The 16,456-nt window shown below is 50.4% G+C and overlaps 1 protein-coding gene across 3 annotated transcripts in view; it reads right to left on the reverse strand.

The window, feature by feature from the left end:
- The window catches only part of LOC122380137 (glycoprotein-N-acetylgalactosamine 3-beta-galactosyltransferase 1-like), a 35,228-nt gene extending 18,967 nt beyond the window's left edge, over nt 1-16,261 (reverse strand). Inside the window, exons 1-4 of one of the 3 annotated variants that reach the window (XM_043362982.1) lie at nt 16,066-16,261; nt 11,230-11,320; nt 5,785-5,917; nt 2,324-2,478 (exon numbers count right to left, since the gene is read on the reverse strand). In XM_043362982.1, coding sequence (XP_043218917.1) covers nt 2,324-2,478; nt 5,785-5,917; nt 11,230-11,254 — 313 coding nt within the window. In that variant the 5' untranslated portion in view covers nt 11,255-11,320; nt 16,066-16,261. Of the gene's footprint in view, nt 1-2,323; nt 2,479-5,784; nt 5,918-8,123; nt 8,655-11,229; nt 11,321-14,443; nt 14,717-16,065 lie in introns of those variants that run through there. The other 2 variants (XM_043362983.1, XM_043362984.1) reach the window with 2 other exon arrangements.
- Nucleotides 16,262-16,456: the final 195 nt, after the last annotated feature.

Below are 16,456 nucleotides of genomic sequence, written 5' to 3' on the forward strand. Positions count from 1 at the left end.
CCGGTGCGTCAAAATGGTACACTTTTGTTTGGATGGGGTCAACATAAGGTGTTCACATCGGATCAAAGCCAGGTCAGAGGCACTCGGGTCACGAACTTGGTCGGAGGAGGTTATATCGCATATCATTCGATTTGGTAGGTCTTCCCGAGTCTACTGGCGACTTTTCCGACTTGCCAGCTCAATTTTATCAGGAGTTATTGACGAAAAAACTTGTGACATTTGTGACGTCATGAATGACGTCACGCTAGGTTAAAGATGCAAAGGTGAAGCATTGGACATTGCAAGAATTGCATGAAATTGCGATTCCATGTGCTTAAGCTAGGTTTAGATCATTCTCGGCGTCAGAATTACAGTTTCCATATTTTCCCCATTGACTTGTAATGGTGACGTCGCGCGATCGGCCTGACCTCATGTGACCTCTAGGAGAAATCTGAGATATACAAGTTTTGAGACTCCTAGAGGATAATAGGTCCTCTAAGTATCATCTCGCTGTGACAGCTCCTCTGGCACCGAGGGCATTGCGAAGTTTCGGTATTTTGGGACTATTGCAGAGGTTCACGTGTGACGTCATAAGTCAGTGACCTGACCTGACACGGAAATGCAATTGGTTTCCAAAGATGCGTATGGAAGCAAAGATAAGGTGTGCCAAATAGCAGTCCTCTAGCTGTAAGGTGTTTTGAGCTATCGCCAAAAGTCGTGAGTGGAGCGCTACTGATTCCTCCGGTCGGCCGCCGGGGGTAAGGAGGCGCGCAGGGTATCGGAAAACCACCTGGTACTTTGCGAATTTTGCCGATAAAAATACGTTTCTTATGCCAACTTGTAGCCAAAAGACTACTGAATCTCAAACCAGTCGTATCCTTGCACTAAATGGCTTGGTTTAGACACGATAGGTCTGAAAAGAAAAGGTCCCATGTATTCTCTATGGGCGCCGCGAGGCCGTTGGCACCAGAGTTTCGGGAAGTGCCCTCGCCACAACCGCACGTGCAGATTTGGTCACGTGACCAAGCGCATTTGCCGCCACTGTATTTATATACACTGTGCTTTGCGGCGGCATTAAGTGACGTATGAGCCTAAAAGTAAGAGTTTACGCAGTCATGATAGTATATATATTTTTGATATATATTTTTTCAATATGATGTATTTAAAAGAAGTTGGGTTTAGGAAAAATTTGGACGTAAACTTCGAACATTTAGCTGATGACGTAAAACAATATTGCGGCAATCGTGCGCCAGAATTGCCCCTTACGTCAGCAGTATGACGTCATCACATTACGTCAGCTCGCGCAATTTGATAGTAGCTTGCTGCTATCACCGGTGAAACAGGGCCCTTAGCATTAAAAATGATAGGTAACTTTGATTCAACACTAGTTCCATCCAAGCTTCTTCACTGTTTGAGCTATATCACTTTCAAGTTTAATTACTTGAACTAAGACATTCTTGAATTACACTCGGGATGAGCTTAGTTTGAACGCACACAACACAATTTTTTAATTTGAATTATTTTGATAACCCACAGGATATCTAGAATGAGAAGCTGAGAAGAATGAGAAGAAGGTTGTGTTCGTTGTGTTACGGACCTATGCTATATTTCCCTATTTTGTCTTGGGAAAATATAATGGAGCATGTAATCCATTATATTTTCCCCTAGATCCATTATATTTTCCCTAGATCCATTATATTTTCCCTAGAAATATTTAGAAAAGTCTCCGCTAGTGTAAACCCTATGGGCGTTTAGAGATGGACCACCAAGTACTCGCAACCTTACGCGGCTGGCAGCCGCGAAAACTTTGGAGGCCCACCATTGGAAAATTAGGCAATTTTGAGACGAATGACTTTGGATTGGGGCTTCAGTCACCTTCTTCTACACGTTTCACTGAGTAAGTCCGAAATTTTGGAAAAAACCCTGATAATACCTTTAACGAGAAGTATATGGGCCTGAGAGATAACAAGCGGGTCGACGGGCCAACCACTCAATGGGTAAAAACCATTTCTGGCAAACATAGGCTTAATAAATCCAGTTTGCTGGCCTTAGCACATCCAGTTCCATTAATTCCATCCCAGTAACCGTCAAATTTTCTAAGTCTCCACCATCTACCCCAGCCCAATTTGGTCAGCTGCAGTCCCAGCCCAGCCTCGTCTCTCTAACCCTCCTCCCAGCCTTAACTAGTCCCGTCTTACTCAGTCAAAACCAGTCCACTCAGCCTCCCTACCTTCAACCTAGCCCACGATAGTCCTCCTCAGCCCATTCCGCCCAGCCCCGCCTCTCTACCTCCATTCCTCCACTCACTCTACCACAGCCCCGATCAGCCCCCGATTATCCTTACCTGCGTGCGCCGGGTCGGAGGCCGAGTGTTCCACGGGTACCACATCCACATTGTGACCGGTCAGCGACCCGGGCTGAGTGTGCAGCTGCAGCGGTCCGTCCAGCCGCGGGGCGAACAGTGACACCGGGTCAGGACCGAACCACTCCCGGGCGCGGCTGGAGAGAGAGGGGGCGGGCGGAGGTTAGTGTCGGGGTGAGAGAGAGAGAGAGAGAGAGAGAGAGAGAGAGAGAGAGAGAGAGAGAGAGAGAGAGAAAAGAGAGAGAGAGAGAGAGAGAGAGAGAGAGAGAGAGAGAGAGAGAGAGAGAGAGAGAGAGAGAGAGAGAGAGAGAGAGGCTTTTGGCGGTGAGGGGTACTTACGTACGCTTTTTGACTCAGTGGGTTTTCGAGCACCCCCAAAACGCTATTCTCCGCCCCTGGGCACTTTCTTTAGAATTATAACGCTGAATTATCAACGAACTGCTGGAAGCAGGTGGAGGAGTGCAGCCCTGGTGAGGGGTCACGCAATCGGATCATTCTATTATTCAGCAGCGTTTTTCGTCCGGCTTGAATGATTAGGGTGTTTTACCTCAACCAGGTGTTAGAAGCGGTCGGCAGTGTCAGCCCTCACACCGAAATGAAACATAAATGTGACTTTATTAACCCCTAGTCTTGGAAATAATCATAAGACACCTGCGTCCCAAACAACATTATTGAATTCCTGGCCGAAAGAACTGTTACTCAAGTTACAGCCCGGTCGTTTCCAGGAAATAAGGGTCATGCAACATTCCAAACATGCCAGAGGTTTTGACGAACGAATAACGTGGTATTTTAATGAAATACCAGAACAGTCAGGCATTTTGTTGGAATGTTTCTTGCCACAGCTGCGCGCGCGGTCCTACCCCTATCCCCAAATGTGGATGACCCGAAAGACCGTTTACCCCATCACGGCTGACCTGCAGGCACTCTACCTACAGGCCTAGATCCTACGAGGGCTGACCCGTGCGGCCCCATGGAGAGTCTGGGCCCGTCCACGACAGTGCCCCGTCGGTGTGTGGACTGTGGACGCATCCAAAACTGGGGCTGCCTGCGCTGTAGGCTGTGCCGCAGTGCACCGGCCGCCGCGGCACAGCCTATCCGCCAGGCGGCAGCGGCCGGCCCAAAACGGGGAGGGGGCGCCGTTATCAACTCGTTTGATTTGGCTATTAAAACTGGAAAATAAGGGACAGGAATACACCGGAGGGCCGTGGTGGCGTCCGGCGGTGACAGGGTGAACTGGATATTCCGGTAATAATGCCATCGTTCCAAACCTATCGCTAACTTTTACATACAACCACTGGTATCAACTAAAACTGCGGACAAGAAAGTAGAAACCATAAGGACCGGACCGCTGATTTTCTTGTACACCATGCCTAAGTTTCAGCTTTAAAGTCTTCATTCTCCGGCTCCTCCCTGAATCTAAAAATGTTACAACGATTGTCGATTGAAGACAACCTCATTAGGTGAATGATAACTGTCTTCTGCCTTTTACCTTAGCTCATGCATGCATACAGGTAATAAGGCTACCTGTAACATGTTGCACCTCCCTTTATCACAAAGAAGAATCATGAATTGATGAGGGCTAGCGCATAATGGGACATATCAATTTCCCCTGACAATTCAATAATGCAGTCATGTAATCAAATAGCTTGATCGATTTGATTAGGGTGGGGACAAATTAGCACACCTCCGTAATGAATAGTTTTGAGTTTTGACACACGTAAACTTATCGAAGTAATTGATCGTCTTTGCTTTAGCATCACATCAAGATCTTGAATTGTGCCCCAAATACATTACCGAAAACATACCTACATTCCAATTTCCAAATGTCACAAATATGACGAACAAAGCACACGCCACACCGACATGACTACTGGAATGATACAATGTTTAAAGACTGCCCGGTATTCTCCCATGAGTCCCAACTCCCATCACAATTATCACGCAAACAAACAACGTCACTCCACCCGCACAGTCAGGGCATGATATCTCTCCAAAATCGGCAGCAGACCGACCCGTGCGCATACCAGTAGGTTTGTCCTACCCACGCATCAGGAACCCGATCACCATTTGTGACTGACGGATGGTGGGGTACGTGAATGGAACCGATCAGCTGACAGCAGCTACCGGGGAATGTGACGTCATAAATGACGCTAGCCCGACGGCCGACGCCAAATACCGACCCCGGGCGCGTATTCACCCCGGGCAAACTGTTAAAATGTCTCAACAAACACTGTACCTACGTGCATACTGCATAGGTACGCCGCTAGGTAAATAAAAAACTGCAACCAAGGTCACCACAAACCCACTCTGTCGATTGACTGACGTCTGTGAGTTACGTACCTACATAACAGCCAACATAACAGCCTGATATTATCGTTCGATATTTGGAAGACCGCGACTAACACATTTACAGCCTCGCGCATCGCTTCCGTTAAAGCCATCACAACAAAAAGGTGACACAGGACACACAACACTTACCCTTCACCGAATAGCGTGCGGGGAGCGTGTTGACAGGTTACTCTCCCCGTTCCCTCCCTTTGCCCACCAACCCTGACAGGTCACGTCAGAGTCGCGTCAGAAAGTGCCCCTAATTCGGGTCAGGTGGCGCCAATCTGTCGACGCTAGTAGAGCAATAAAGGAGCTTACTGAGTGCTAACACACTACAGTGCGTGATGAGATGGCCGGGGAATCGTGGATTGGGTGGGCCGAGCGGTCGGCAGTGCCAGACTGCGGTAATTAGATATGTGCACAGTATGTACAGGCTGGTCTCATGCGTGGTAGTTTTTTTCTTTATTGACGTTTAAAACACCGAACTAGTATGTCCAACGTCGGTGAGGCCGAAAGATACAGACATGAATGATCTTGTGGTCCTATCCCGGCATTGATCTCTAGCAACAACTTTCAGTCATGGCTATAAACGATCAGTAGTTTGCATTACGGAACCATTTGCTCTGGACAGCTAAGCTGTGGGCCGCAATGTTCTCAGTAGCATCTGCCGAACCAATCATCTCTGAGGACCCCGTGACCGCCCAGATTCGGTCGGCCGGAGCCGGGACCGGTCGGCAGCGGTCACCAGGTCAGTCGGCCATATTTTCTCTCGGCACACCTGCTGCTCTATGGGGTCATCTGGGAGGTGTTACCCGGTCAGCACCTCGGCGTAATAACCGCCGACCGGTCCGTCCACTAGCGGCTGCGACACCCCACCGCGGCCAAAAATATATCTCGTTCGACACTTAACATTAAATGTCACGGAACCGGACCCATCAGCGCTTCTGCATCTGCAGCGGTGCTGGCACAGGAGTCCATAAATCGATCCCGCTGTCTGCAGCCCATGCTGAGTCTCCATGCTCAGACTGGCCCAAATGTGCCGGTATTTCAGCGTGAGGAGTAAGCTCCTGGGGCAGGGTATAGGGTTTTGTTTCGGCTGGGGTTTCGGTACTCACCCGCCCAGAAGTCGGTCGTAGAAGCCGCCCTGCGGACTGTACTGCGCCAGTGTCAGCACCATGTAGGCGAAGCTGAACCCGAACGTGATGCCCACGCAGAGCGTCATCACCAGTGTCTTGTTGACGAGCCACACTGGAACGCAGAGGTCACAGAGGTCACTGTCAGCCACAGTCACAGGTCACACGTTAAATCACCTGTGGATCTGTGAAGCAGCACACGCAACACCAAGACCGCAACACAAACAAATACGACAAATTAAATAAATATCGAAACACGTGCTATTCCTTACACGTGCGTCCACCAGCACATATGAGCTGAAACTGTAAGAGCTCCTAAGCTCAAACATATCTTCGCCATCATGTTTCCACTACCCGGGGAAGCGCCACAGCCCTAGTGAGCCCGCAGAACACGCCCACCGCAGCTCCGTTTTGGAAGTCATCCGATCCCCTCTGACCAGCCCGGCACGAGTGGGGGGGGGGGGGGGGTGAGGCTGTCACTCACGCGTAAACCGATCCACCCGCTCCCCCTGTGAGCCGGCCGGATATCGGGTTTCCAGTCGACCACTCCAATAATTGCGCCGACCAAAGCCGGACGTAATGCCACTTACGCAAACAGCACTGGGCAGGGCAACAGGTGATTGATGAGACTGAATAAAATGCCGACACCGACACGGGTTGTCATTGTACGCGTGCAACAACGCAGAATACAATGCTAGCCACACTGCAATAGCAATGCATGTTGCCGCATCGTTAAGTATTATTCATTTCTGAACATTGAGAAAGCAAAAAAAAAAAAATCAACCTTAAATCGAAAACTGAACAAATCTAGCAAATACTGAATAACAAAGTTTTTTCCTGATTCAGGACACCCAAGATATAAACTTGGATTCAGGGAACCAATGATATGTTAAAATGTTTTATATATTATATAGGTACCTCATACAAGTTTCAAAAAGAAACAAGAAAGCAATGTCTACCGGAAGTTCCCACTGTTTCTATGTCACCACCACATGGAACCTATAGCCTTGCTACAGCTAAAACGTCCGTCGACAGCTAAAACGTCCATGCTGCATATCCACCCCCGTTTACCATCTTTATGATAGGTTTACAATGATGGTTTCAAGAAACGAAAGCCCAGCACAGAAAAGACCTGTAGCTTGAAAAACGTCAATGCTCGTTCTAATGAGACGTCTCTTGACCAAGCAAATATGAGCATCTACTTCGAAAACTCATTAAGTGCGAGATAAGTCACGGAAATATTCCCTAGCTTAGTGTGGTCTTATATCGCCATTCACGATAAGCTTCGATAAGAAGTGGACGGCATTTGAATTCATGGGAGGGCACCGGGGCACCGTGCCCCCCTTTTATTTTGGCATTTTAACATTAGCCCTATGGGCGTTGCATGGAAAGAATGGGATCAAAAGTCGGCAGTGCCCCCCCCCCTTAATTGAAGGTGTTCCGCCGCTACTGAAGACAGCTGGTTTCACCCTTTTCACAAATTAATGAGACACCGCGGATTCTACACTAACCTTTGTGGAGACACGCAGGGGACGTGTACCTCTCCCAAAGCTGTTGTATAGTCACTGTGAGCGACATGGCTCAACAATCCGTGCAGCAGCACGGCTACCACCTTACCCACCTCACCACACACAAACACAGCACACAACTGACGGCAGCGGTTCGACGACTGCCGGCTAACCCTCGTACGCTGTCAACCCGTAGGACGCGATCTACGCGCCACTTTTCAGCAGAGCTCCGCCCCGTCTGGCTGTATCAGCGTTGCGCTCTATCTGCTACACCCGTCCTCCCGGACGACCGAATACCACCGGAGACGGATGGCGACCGTCGCTGACCGCCCCCCCCCCCTTCAACCACCGGCTGCCGACCCGGCGGCCCACCGGCTCTTGGGGTCGGCACGGAACACGCTCAGCCTGTGGCAATGGACTGGTTCTGGTAGCGGATGGTCTGTGGCAAAGGTGCCATGACGCTCCTGACAATCGCTGGGTGCTATCGCTTGGTCCAGTTCCTACGTGGCCTTGATGAGTAACACGCTAATGCTAGGAAGAAAAAGAAAAATATCAAGAGAATCGGAGCTAAACATTGACTCTTCGAGTCGTGATCAATAAGTGAGAGTAAAGTGTCACCACATCTATATCCCGAAACATTGGTCACATAAGACGGAGGAGATCAGGCCAAATCGAGCCCTCAAGGGTTTCGATAGGTTTGTCCACCGTCCAGGCATGCAGGGTAAAGGTTACAAGCACATCTATGAATGACATCCAGACGAACACTTGTCTGACTTGTAAGGACACATCCGTTCAGCGGTAGTGAATACGTACTGATGTCTTCAAGAGCAGGTGTCGGGCGACGTGAGACGAGCGGCGGTGTGGGAAAGGGCCGACCTCGCCCTACTGAGATGTCCCACCAGCACTGAAGGCGGCAGCGATATCACGCATTTCCGTCAGCACCAGCACCAATCGCCAGCACCGGCTGTGGCGTTCCGTAGGACTCAAAGAGTCAACCGCCAGGCGCTGACGGAGTCAGTCACCGGAGTTTCCAGAGTTTGTCACCAAGGAATCAATCATCAAGCGCTTCCGAAGTCAATCACCAGACGCTCCCCAGTCAATCACACTAGGTGCTGCGAGAGCAAGTCACGCCAAACGCTCCCAGAGTCGATCGCAGCGAGTCCTCTCTTCTGAATTCATCCAGTCGTCCACGAACATCACCAGCTCACACCGGCCGTCACTTTCCGTAACGTCACGTCACTGAATGTCACGCCGGCGGCGTCACGCTCGCTGTGACGGGCCGAGTGACGCCGCGCGCGGCTGGGAGTGTGCCGGGTGTCGCGCCGCCGCCGCGGTGGGACACCCAGGCCCGATTAGATTGCGCCGGCTGCGATGGCCGCTATCGGGCCCCCTGCACCCACATGCGCGCCCAGCCAGGCCCGGTACCCTGCTGGCCGCCAAGGGCTGTCGTCACCGTGCTGTGTGGCTTTCGGTGATTAAGTTTTAATGATTCTAAGGTTACTAGCCATGTGTTAGTGCTGGAAGTTGCTGTTTGGTACTACAACTGCGCGAAATTTTACTGACTGAAAACATGCATCACATCGTGCACGGAAATTTGCAATATCTTATCAAGGCTGTGGCGACTGATAAATAAGACATACCCACGGAAAGGCTGCGTTTCGGCAAAATCGGCTCACCACCATACAGTAATTGTACCGTAACCGCAACCCGCCTGACTGAGACTCCCAACTGCGTCTGGTTAACCTCCAGTCAGTTACTTGATGTCATGTATCTGTTGAAGCACCACACACTCAACCTGTACGCCGTACGAAATCAATCGAGGCGATAGCACGACAACGATTGATCTCATTCACTGACAGGACGATTGCTTGGTTTCCTGTGATCTCACGCATTCCTGTAGATCACGGTGATAAGATACACCAATCTATTTCGAGTGCGCCGATAAGCGCCGCGGTTCGACCTCCCGCGCCAGGCACATCGGAACAGCTAGTCTTGGCTGCGAACCCAAGCGAAGGCATGTGAAGGTCCGGTCCGAGCCAATGCTGGACCAGCGGCAACGCGAGTTGGTGCGTCGAGCTGTGAAGCCGAAATTTAGACCTGTCACCGGGGTCTGAAACGGGTCTCTTGACAAAGGTTCGCGTCCGTCACCAGGTGAGAGGATGGGACTATAGGCGAGGGACCACCCTGAATTCAGTGGTGTCCTTTTTGCCTGTCGAATCATGGACAATTTTTCAGGTAACATGTACAAAACGCCTGCCTGAGGCCTCTTGCACTTTCCCAGTCTCCGGAAAAGTGGTACTTACAACCCGTATATTGGCGTGCGTCGATACCTTCACTGAGGCGCTATAAACAGACACACCTACGCAAACAGGGTGTGGTCGGATCGTGGCCTACAGTTTCCGTGATCTACAAGAGCAGTCGCCTCCTATCGGTCCTGCCATGCCTGCCCACTGCCCACTGAGAAAGGCTAAGTCGCACAATTGGCTCGATTAAACAGAGTTGACAAGTTGTAACCATCATTAACAATCAGTTGTAATTAATGAACAATTTCAGAAGCATCAACCATGATTGGAAAATTAGCGACAACTGTCAAAATTAATAGTTATTAGTGAAAGCATGGCCATTGGCCATACGAGCAGAGAACCTGGAAGACTAAACCAGCGTCAGTAACGAGAGCTATAACGTTTGAACCAAACTATGTTTTTCAAATGTCACATTTAGCACAAGTAGCAAAACTTATCGCTCATTTGAGCGTATGTAATCGTCTCTGGACGGATACAGATCTGCACAGACTACAGAGTACCCTGCACAGCACCATGAAAGCTAACTATATAAATATCAAGTTCATTTAATTCGTCATTAGCCTGTCGCACATGAAAACGGTAAACGGTAGATCGTTGCAAGATAGTCAGATACCGTTGTGAACCAGGCTCCACGGCGTGTGCAGTGCGAACTGTTAGCTGTTTGTGCGGACATATATTCGTTGCGGACATATATTCGTGCGGATAGACAGCTCATGTGAGCTGCAAGGTTACCATTTCTAACAGCACGGCATTCATAGTAAACGGGAGACCGCTCACCATCCACGAAATATTGCTGTCCATTACTGACGACTGAGGAGAGACAGCTGACCAATGACCAGCTGACAATTCGCACTATCAGCAATGACATTGAAAACTAACCGTCCACGAGAGATTATTGACGGTCTATCCGATACAACTGACTGTCAAATATCCAGTGACCAATATAAGCCGACTGTCCGCTGGAAACTATTGTCTGTTCACGGGGGACAGCTAGCAGACAGTCTGTGGGAAATATCTGACGCCCTAGTGTCTCCGGGACTCGGGAGACAGCTTTCCATCCACGGTAGACATTATACAGCGGGCCGGAGACAGCCAGCAGATAACTAGCCTGCGAAAGACATCTGACTGTCTGCTACGGGAGTCGAGAGACAGCTGACCGTCCACCAGCCAGTCCACCGGCTGGCCGTCCACCTCAGACCGCCGCGCAGCTGACCGTCGCCACCACCGTCCACCGCGGAGCCGACGTCGGCACCAGTGGATCAATGTCGATCCGACCTCCGCCGCCCTGATTGATCCTGCTCTCGAGACTCCCCTCCCCTCACCTCCCCTCCCCTGCTCCGCAGTCCCCGCACGTAACGGGTGCGGTGGCGAAATGGTGGACGAGATGAAAGATGCCGGGGTTTTATGCCCTTCAATCGGAGTCTTGAATTGAGTGTAGGTGCGCCTGCTTGGGGGATACATCACGCCTTTGAATGCGACAGAGCGGGGGTCGATGCGCTTTGGAGTGCTGCAGGGTGAGTTGAAAAGTCTGTTGGTTGGCTACGCTGAATTGAGTTGGCTGACGGCGTATAACGCTTTGGTGAACACCCAATCGCCTCTCGGTCGGCGCTACTCACCGAAAGGAAGGCCGGGTACGCCCATAGTCCGAGGAGCCGATAAGATGAGGACGGCGACTCACAGAGGTGTCAGACCTCTCCTCTCAGCACACTGTGGACGAGACACACCGGGTCAGGTCAGGTCAGGGTCACAGTGGCGTCGGACTGCTCCTCTCAGCACACTGTGGACGAGACACACCGGGTCAGGTCAGGTCAGGGTCACAGTGGCGTCGGACCGCTCCTCTCAGCACACTGTGGACGAGACACACCGGGTCAGGTCAGGTCAGGGTCACAGTGGTGTCAGATCGCTCCCCTCAGCACACTGTGGACGAGACACGCCAGGTTAGGCCAGAGCTGTGCAGCAAGGGGTGGCAGAAAAGGCCTGGTAATAACTGATGTAAGTACGTACTATTATAATCATACAGTACAGTAAGGCGTTAATTGGTGTTGCAGATACACGTCTGCATGTATAACTGAAGGATACAAGGGCGAAACATGTCAAATACTCGACCTTGCCTTATCGGGTCCACTGAAAGCAAACGCACGCAAACATGTCACAAGGACCTCGACCTAGCGAGGACAAATGATGCAGATAAGGCACGGCCGACAAACGGATAGGCGTAGTTGACACATCACGTCAGCACACGGTTCTGTCGAAATAAATGCATATCGTGCCCAATACCGCTCGCCAATATAGCCTATAATGGCCCACTGTGCGCCATGCAGCATGGCCAATACACACGCTACCGCCTGGGCGCGTGTCACGTATAGATTGCGTGTCGCTGCTGAAAACCACATCACACCTTTTTAGCCCGGTGAGTGATGGAGGACGGATCTGGCTCTATGCGTCCACCCCACCCGCCCGTGTCTTTCAGCGCCACCCGCGGCGGCCTTACGCCGTCGTCTGTAATAACTGAGACGGGCGCCTTGCTGCGCTAATGGCCGCCGCCTCCCGACCGGTATCGATCCGGTCATTAGCCGGACTCTATTGGGTCCGGACGTGGCCGATCGGCCCCAGCAGCGTCTTGGAACGGCCGGCCGCCGCTTCTTTCGGATCGGTGAATGGCTGCGGGGGGGGGGGGGGTCGGGGGGGGGGGCTGGGAGGCGGGCACCAGGCAGCGCCGTCCGATGGGGCCAGGGGGGTACGCTCCGGCTGTTAAGCATTATGAAAAATGGTGACAGACGTTTGTGGAGGATTGTCGACGAACTCTTGTTCCGTGAGCAGTACTTACACGCTAGCGGAAAATTCACCAATCAGCGCTCGGCGGTACTCGACGCTGATTGGTCCGACGCTCGTGACGAAATTGCGGGGGACCGCAGTTATTCTCTATGGACCCGAATAGGCTTTTGGATTTCGGAGGGGTTTCTTTAAAATTATATGCTGTTTCGAGCTGTTTTCGAGTTGAAATATATTTCTTATGACTGTTACCTATATAATGGCACCATAAAATCATGATTTTGATAAATATTACCGATGAAATATCGGCCGAAAAGACATGCTGTCATGGTACGGACTGCCCTGCGGCTGATGTGGGGTCCCTAATGCCAGCGTATGGTAATAATGGGGTGACGAAGGGTTATTGGAGACTCTTAGAGCCCCATCAGCATTCAGCATAGGGTCATCAGAGGCCGGGAACGTCCATCAGGGGTCTGAGTAGGCCTGTCATAGGGGCATACATGACACATCATGGCCCATGGGTCAATGTAGATCCATGGGGCCGTTGAAGGGCCAGCATTGTTCAGCGTGGGCTCGCAATTACCTCTGATGGGCAATGGGCATATGCCGTGCCCCGATGGACTAACGCTGGCCCCTGATGAACCATCACCAGCCCCTGATAGGTCTACAAAGCCCACTGCTGGGTCTAAATTGCATTCAGCATAGGGTCATCAGAGGCCGGGAACGTCCATCAGGGGTCTGAGTAGGCCTGTCATAGGGGCATACATGACACATCATGGCCCATGGGTCAATGTAGATCCATGGGGCCGTTGAAGGGCCAGCATTGTTCAGCGTGGGCTCGCAATTACCTCTGATGGGCATATGCCGTGCCCCGATGGACTAACGCTGGCCCCTGATGAACCATCACCAGCCCCTGATAGGTCTACAAAGCCCACTGCTGGGTCTAAATTGGTCACTGATATGCCCAAATGGGCCACTGAGAAACCCGTACAACATCCCCTGACTGCACCTGCTGGACCAGTGCCGTCCTCTCATGGGCCCACCACAGCTCTTGAATGACCTTTTCAAGTCCCTTGAAGTGCCTTTATTGGCCTAAATGGCCCCTGATTGGCTTATGTGGTCCCTATTGGTCCTATATGGCCCCCATGAGCCCTCAACGTCCCTAGACGGCCTTACATTATATGTCACTGGGCCCTGTTGGGTCAGCACCGGCCCCTGATAGGCTTGCACTGGACCCACCGGGCCTATACCGACCCATGAAGGGCCTATGTCGAGCCCTCATGGGCCTCCGATGACCACACGCCGGCATGTGTGGCCCCATCAGCAGTGGTCCGTCTATCCCATGTACTTACGGTCTTTTTGGTCGATGTGACACCGGTAGTATATAGAAATGTTATGATTAAATGTCGTTATTACACAGTCAAAAGTCACAGAAAGAATATCCAAGCTCAAAAATGGCCTCAAACCCAACAAAAACTGGTACAAATCCCCTTCAAAAGCCGTAAGTCTATTAAACGCCATAGGGGAATAGCTGCAGTCCCCCGCAATTTCGTCACGAGCATCGGGCCAATCAGCGTTGAGTATTGCCGAACGCCGATTGGTCGATTTCCGCTAGCCTGTAAATGCTGCTTGCGGATATAGTTTTGAACAAAAGAGGGTCGCGGCTACTAATTATCGCTTGTCACCACTTCTTCGTCGGGAGCGTTCTACCTGGTTTATATAGCCTTGGATGGGGCTAGGCGATCGTCCGAACATCCACTGCGGCTGTATCAGTCGCGAAGTGGCCGACTGAATGTCCACAAGTTCTGACCGACCCGCACATAAGACAACTGCACCCAAGCAAATAAAATCGAAATAAAACCTATTCCTAAAAATACTGAAACATTCAAAATTCAAAGTCACCGATGTAGGCATTCGGCATGCCAATGCCAATGCATCAATCCTTCGACTTTCGAGGATAACTGGAAGCTCGCGTCGCATTCTTTTCCTTTTCTTATTGAGGTCAAGTTAAGTTTGAAAAGCAGAGGTTGGTTTGGTAAGGTGCTGAATTTTCCTTACGTAAGATCAATTAGACGAATTGAGACCCATGCTGATGCGACCGATGCGACCAACTCAAACTCCTCTTCTGTCTCGACTCTTGTTCTTTTTGCAGTCATTTCGCTATGAATCTTGTTGGGAACGATGCAGTCGTGTCAATATGTTACATACTTCCCATTTTATTAGCACATCCAGCCTAAGTTCAAAAGAATCATCATAAATGCCCATCGACTGACGACTGCCAAAGTTCTTCGAGAACTTCAATTCGTAATTTGCAATTTTTTGTTTACAGTCGGTTCGTGTTCGGAGGAACATCGCCAATTTTGCCTCTAAAAACAACATTTTGAAATAAAGTTTTAAGACTTTATTGCAAACATTATTCATTTTTTGTTCAAAAAGTTAGTTCATTTGCTCTGAATATAATTTCTGATTCCGGGAAAATAATTTTAATAGATTTACATAATAAATATATTTATAAAATAAAAGCCCTGTGAAGATATGGAAGTGTTCCTTCCATATGAAGGTTTCTTCCAACGCATTTTATAAACGGAAAAGGAATTTTGACTTGCATGCTGTATTCACATTCACTGCTAGATGGCATCCGATGGTAGTCGCAGCTCGCAGCTAGGGGGGGGGGGGGGGAGGGGGCTGGGGCATGTGCTCTACTATAGGAATTCGATTTTTATATCACGCTCAAGGCAGCACATGAAAAGAAGTGGACACCCAGCGGCCAACAATCGATTCCCTTCCCATTTTTAGTGGAAGACCCTTGCCACCACTTCGTTTTTGTGTTGCTGGATCATTTGATCTGAACCTGTTTAGGTCATTTCAAGGCCATAAGATGAAAATTTATGGTCAAGGCATCGCATTGGGCTGAATCGACCAGCGGCTGCCCGGCTGGAGCGCAGCACTAGCCGGGCATCCCGTTGGACGGGGAGTGTCCCAGTTGGACGGACTACTCGGTCACTCAAACCAAGGCCCTAAATAACTCAAACGGTCACTACTGGGAGAGGCGTGCGGCTGCTACCGGGGCCATGGTCCGGTCCCCCTCAGGTTGTCGCCTTGTCGGGCTATAAAGACCGTCCACCTGGACAAGGTAGCGTGATCAAGGATGAGGATGGGAATAAGATGAGTCGATGAAGATTGGGATAGAGATGTCCTTATGATATAAAGAGCATAAAATAGCTAGAGGACAGACTTGAGACAGATGCAAAAAGGACTAGACACAACACCAAGACTAAGGGACTAACGCATGCCTATAGGCTTTACCCAAACCGTATGTACCTAGAGGCGGTTACGGAACAAGCAGTCCATTTCAGGTTCGGGCCGAGCCGAGTAGGTAAAAATAATGAAATTTGTAGGAAGCAACTGGCGCACCGAACGAAGCATGGTATAGGTGTAAATGATTTAGACATTAATTCAGACATAAAGGCATTATCGTGTCAACATTTAACGTCCCAAAGGCCAAACGTTTAGGAAAATGACAACAATTTCAAGTAACATGACGCATGGCATTGACACCTGACCTTACGGTACACCGCAATGTATCCCAATTACCTCAATTTCCATGTCCCATCGATTTATAAATCGTACCTCACACGTGCTGGCAATACACCCTAACCCTCGCTCAGCATAGCTCTCACCTCCATGCGCGATCCTCTTCTGGACCGCCGGGCGTCTCGACGCACCACTGACCGGTCCGTTTGATCGTCGGCGTCGGCGTGCTCGTCGTCTGCGACGCACGCGCAGATACCGACGACGCCTAACCGATGGCAGCACGCGGCCGCTGGAGCAGAGAGACCGACACGGCTCGGCTCCGTCGGCGCTCGCAGAAACACTGAACATTTCCGCGCTGGAGGCGCCGGAAACAGAAAAAATACGGAGAGACGGTTAGATGATATCGGAAGCGGAAGGCGGCGCCTGCCACTGATCGTAACCGATCATTCGTTTGTCGCTGGTCATAACGCAAGAAGAGTATAGCTGCAACAAAATTAGTGAATTTTAAATATTCATAAGCTATAACTCGTTACTCGT

Source organism: Amphibalanus amphitrite, unplaced genomic scaffold, assembly GCF_019059575.1.
Source record: "Amphibalanus amphitrite isolate SeventyFive unplaced genomic scaffold, NRLGWU_Aamphi_draft 000092F_arrow, whole genome shotgun sequence".
In the NCBI taxonomy this organism is placed as follows: Eukaryota; Metazoa; Arthropoda; class Thecostraca; order Balanomorpha; family Balanidae; genus Amphibalanus; species Amphibalanus amphitrite.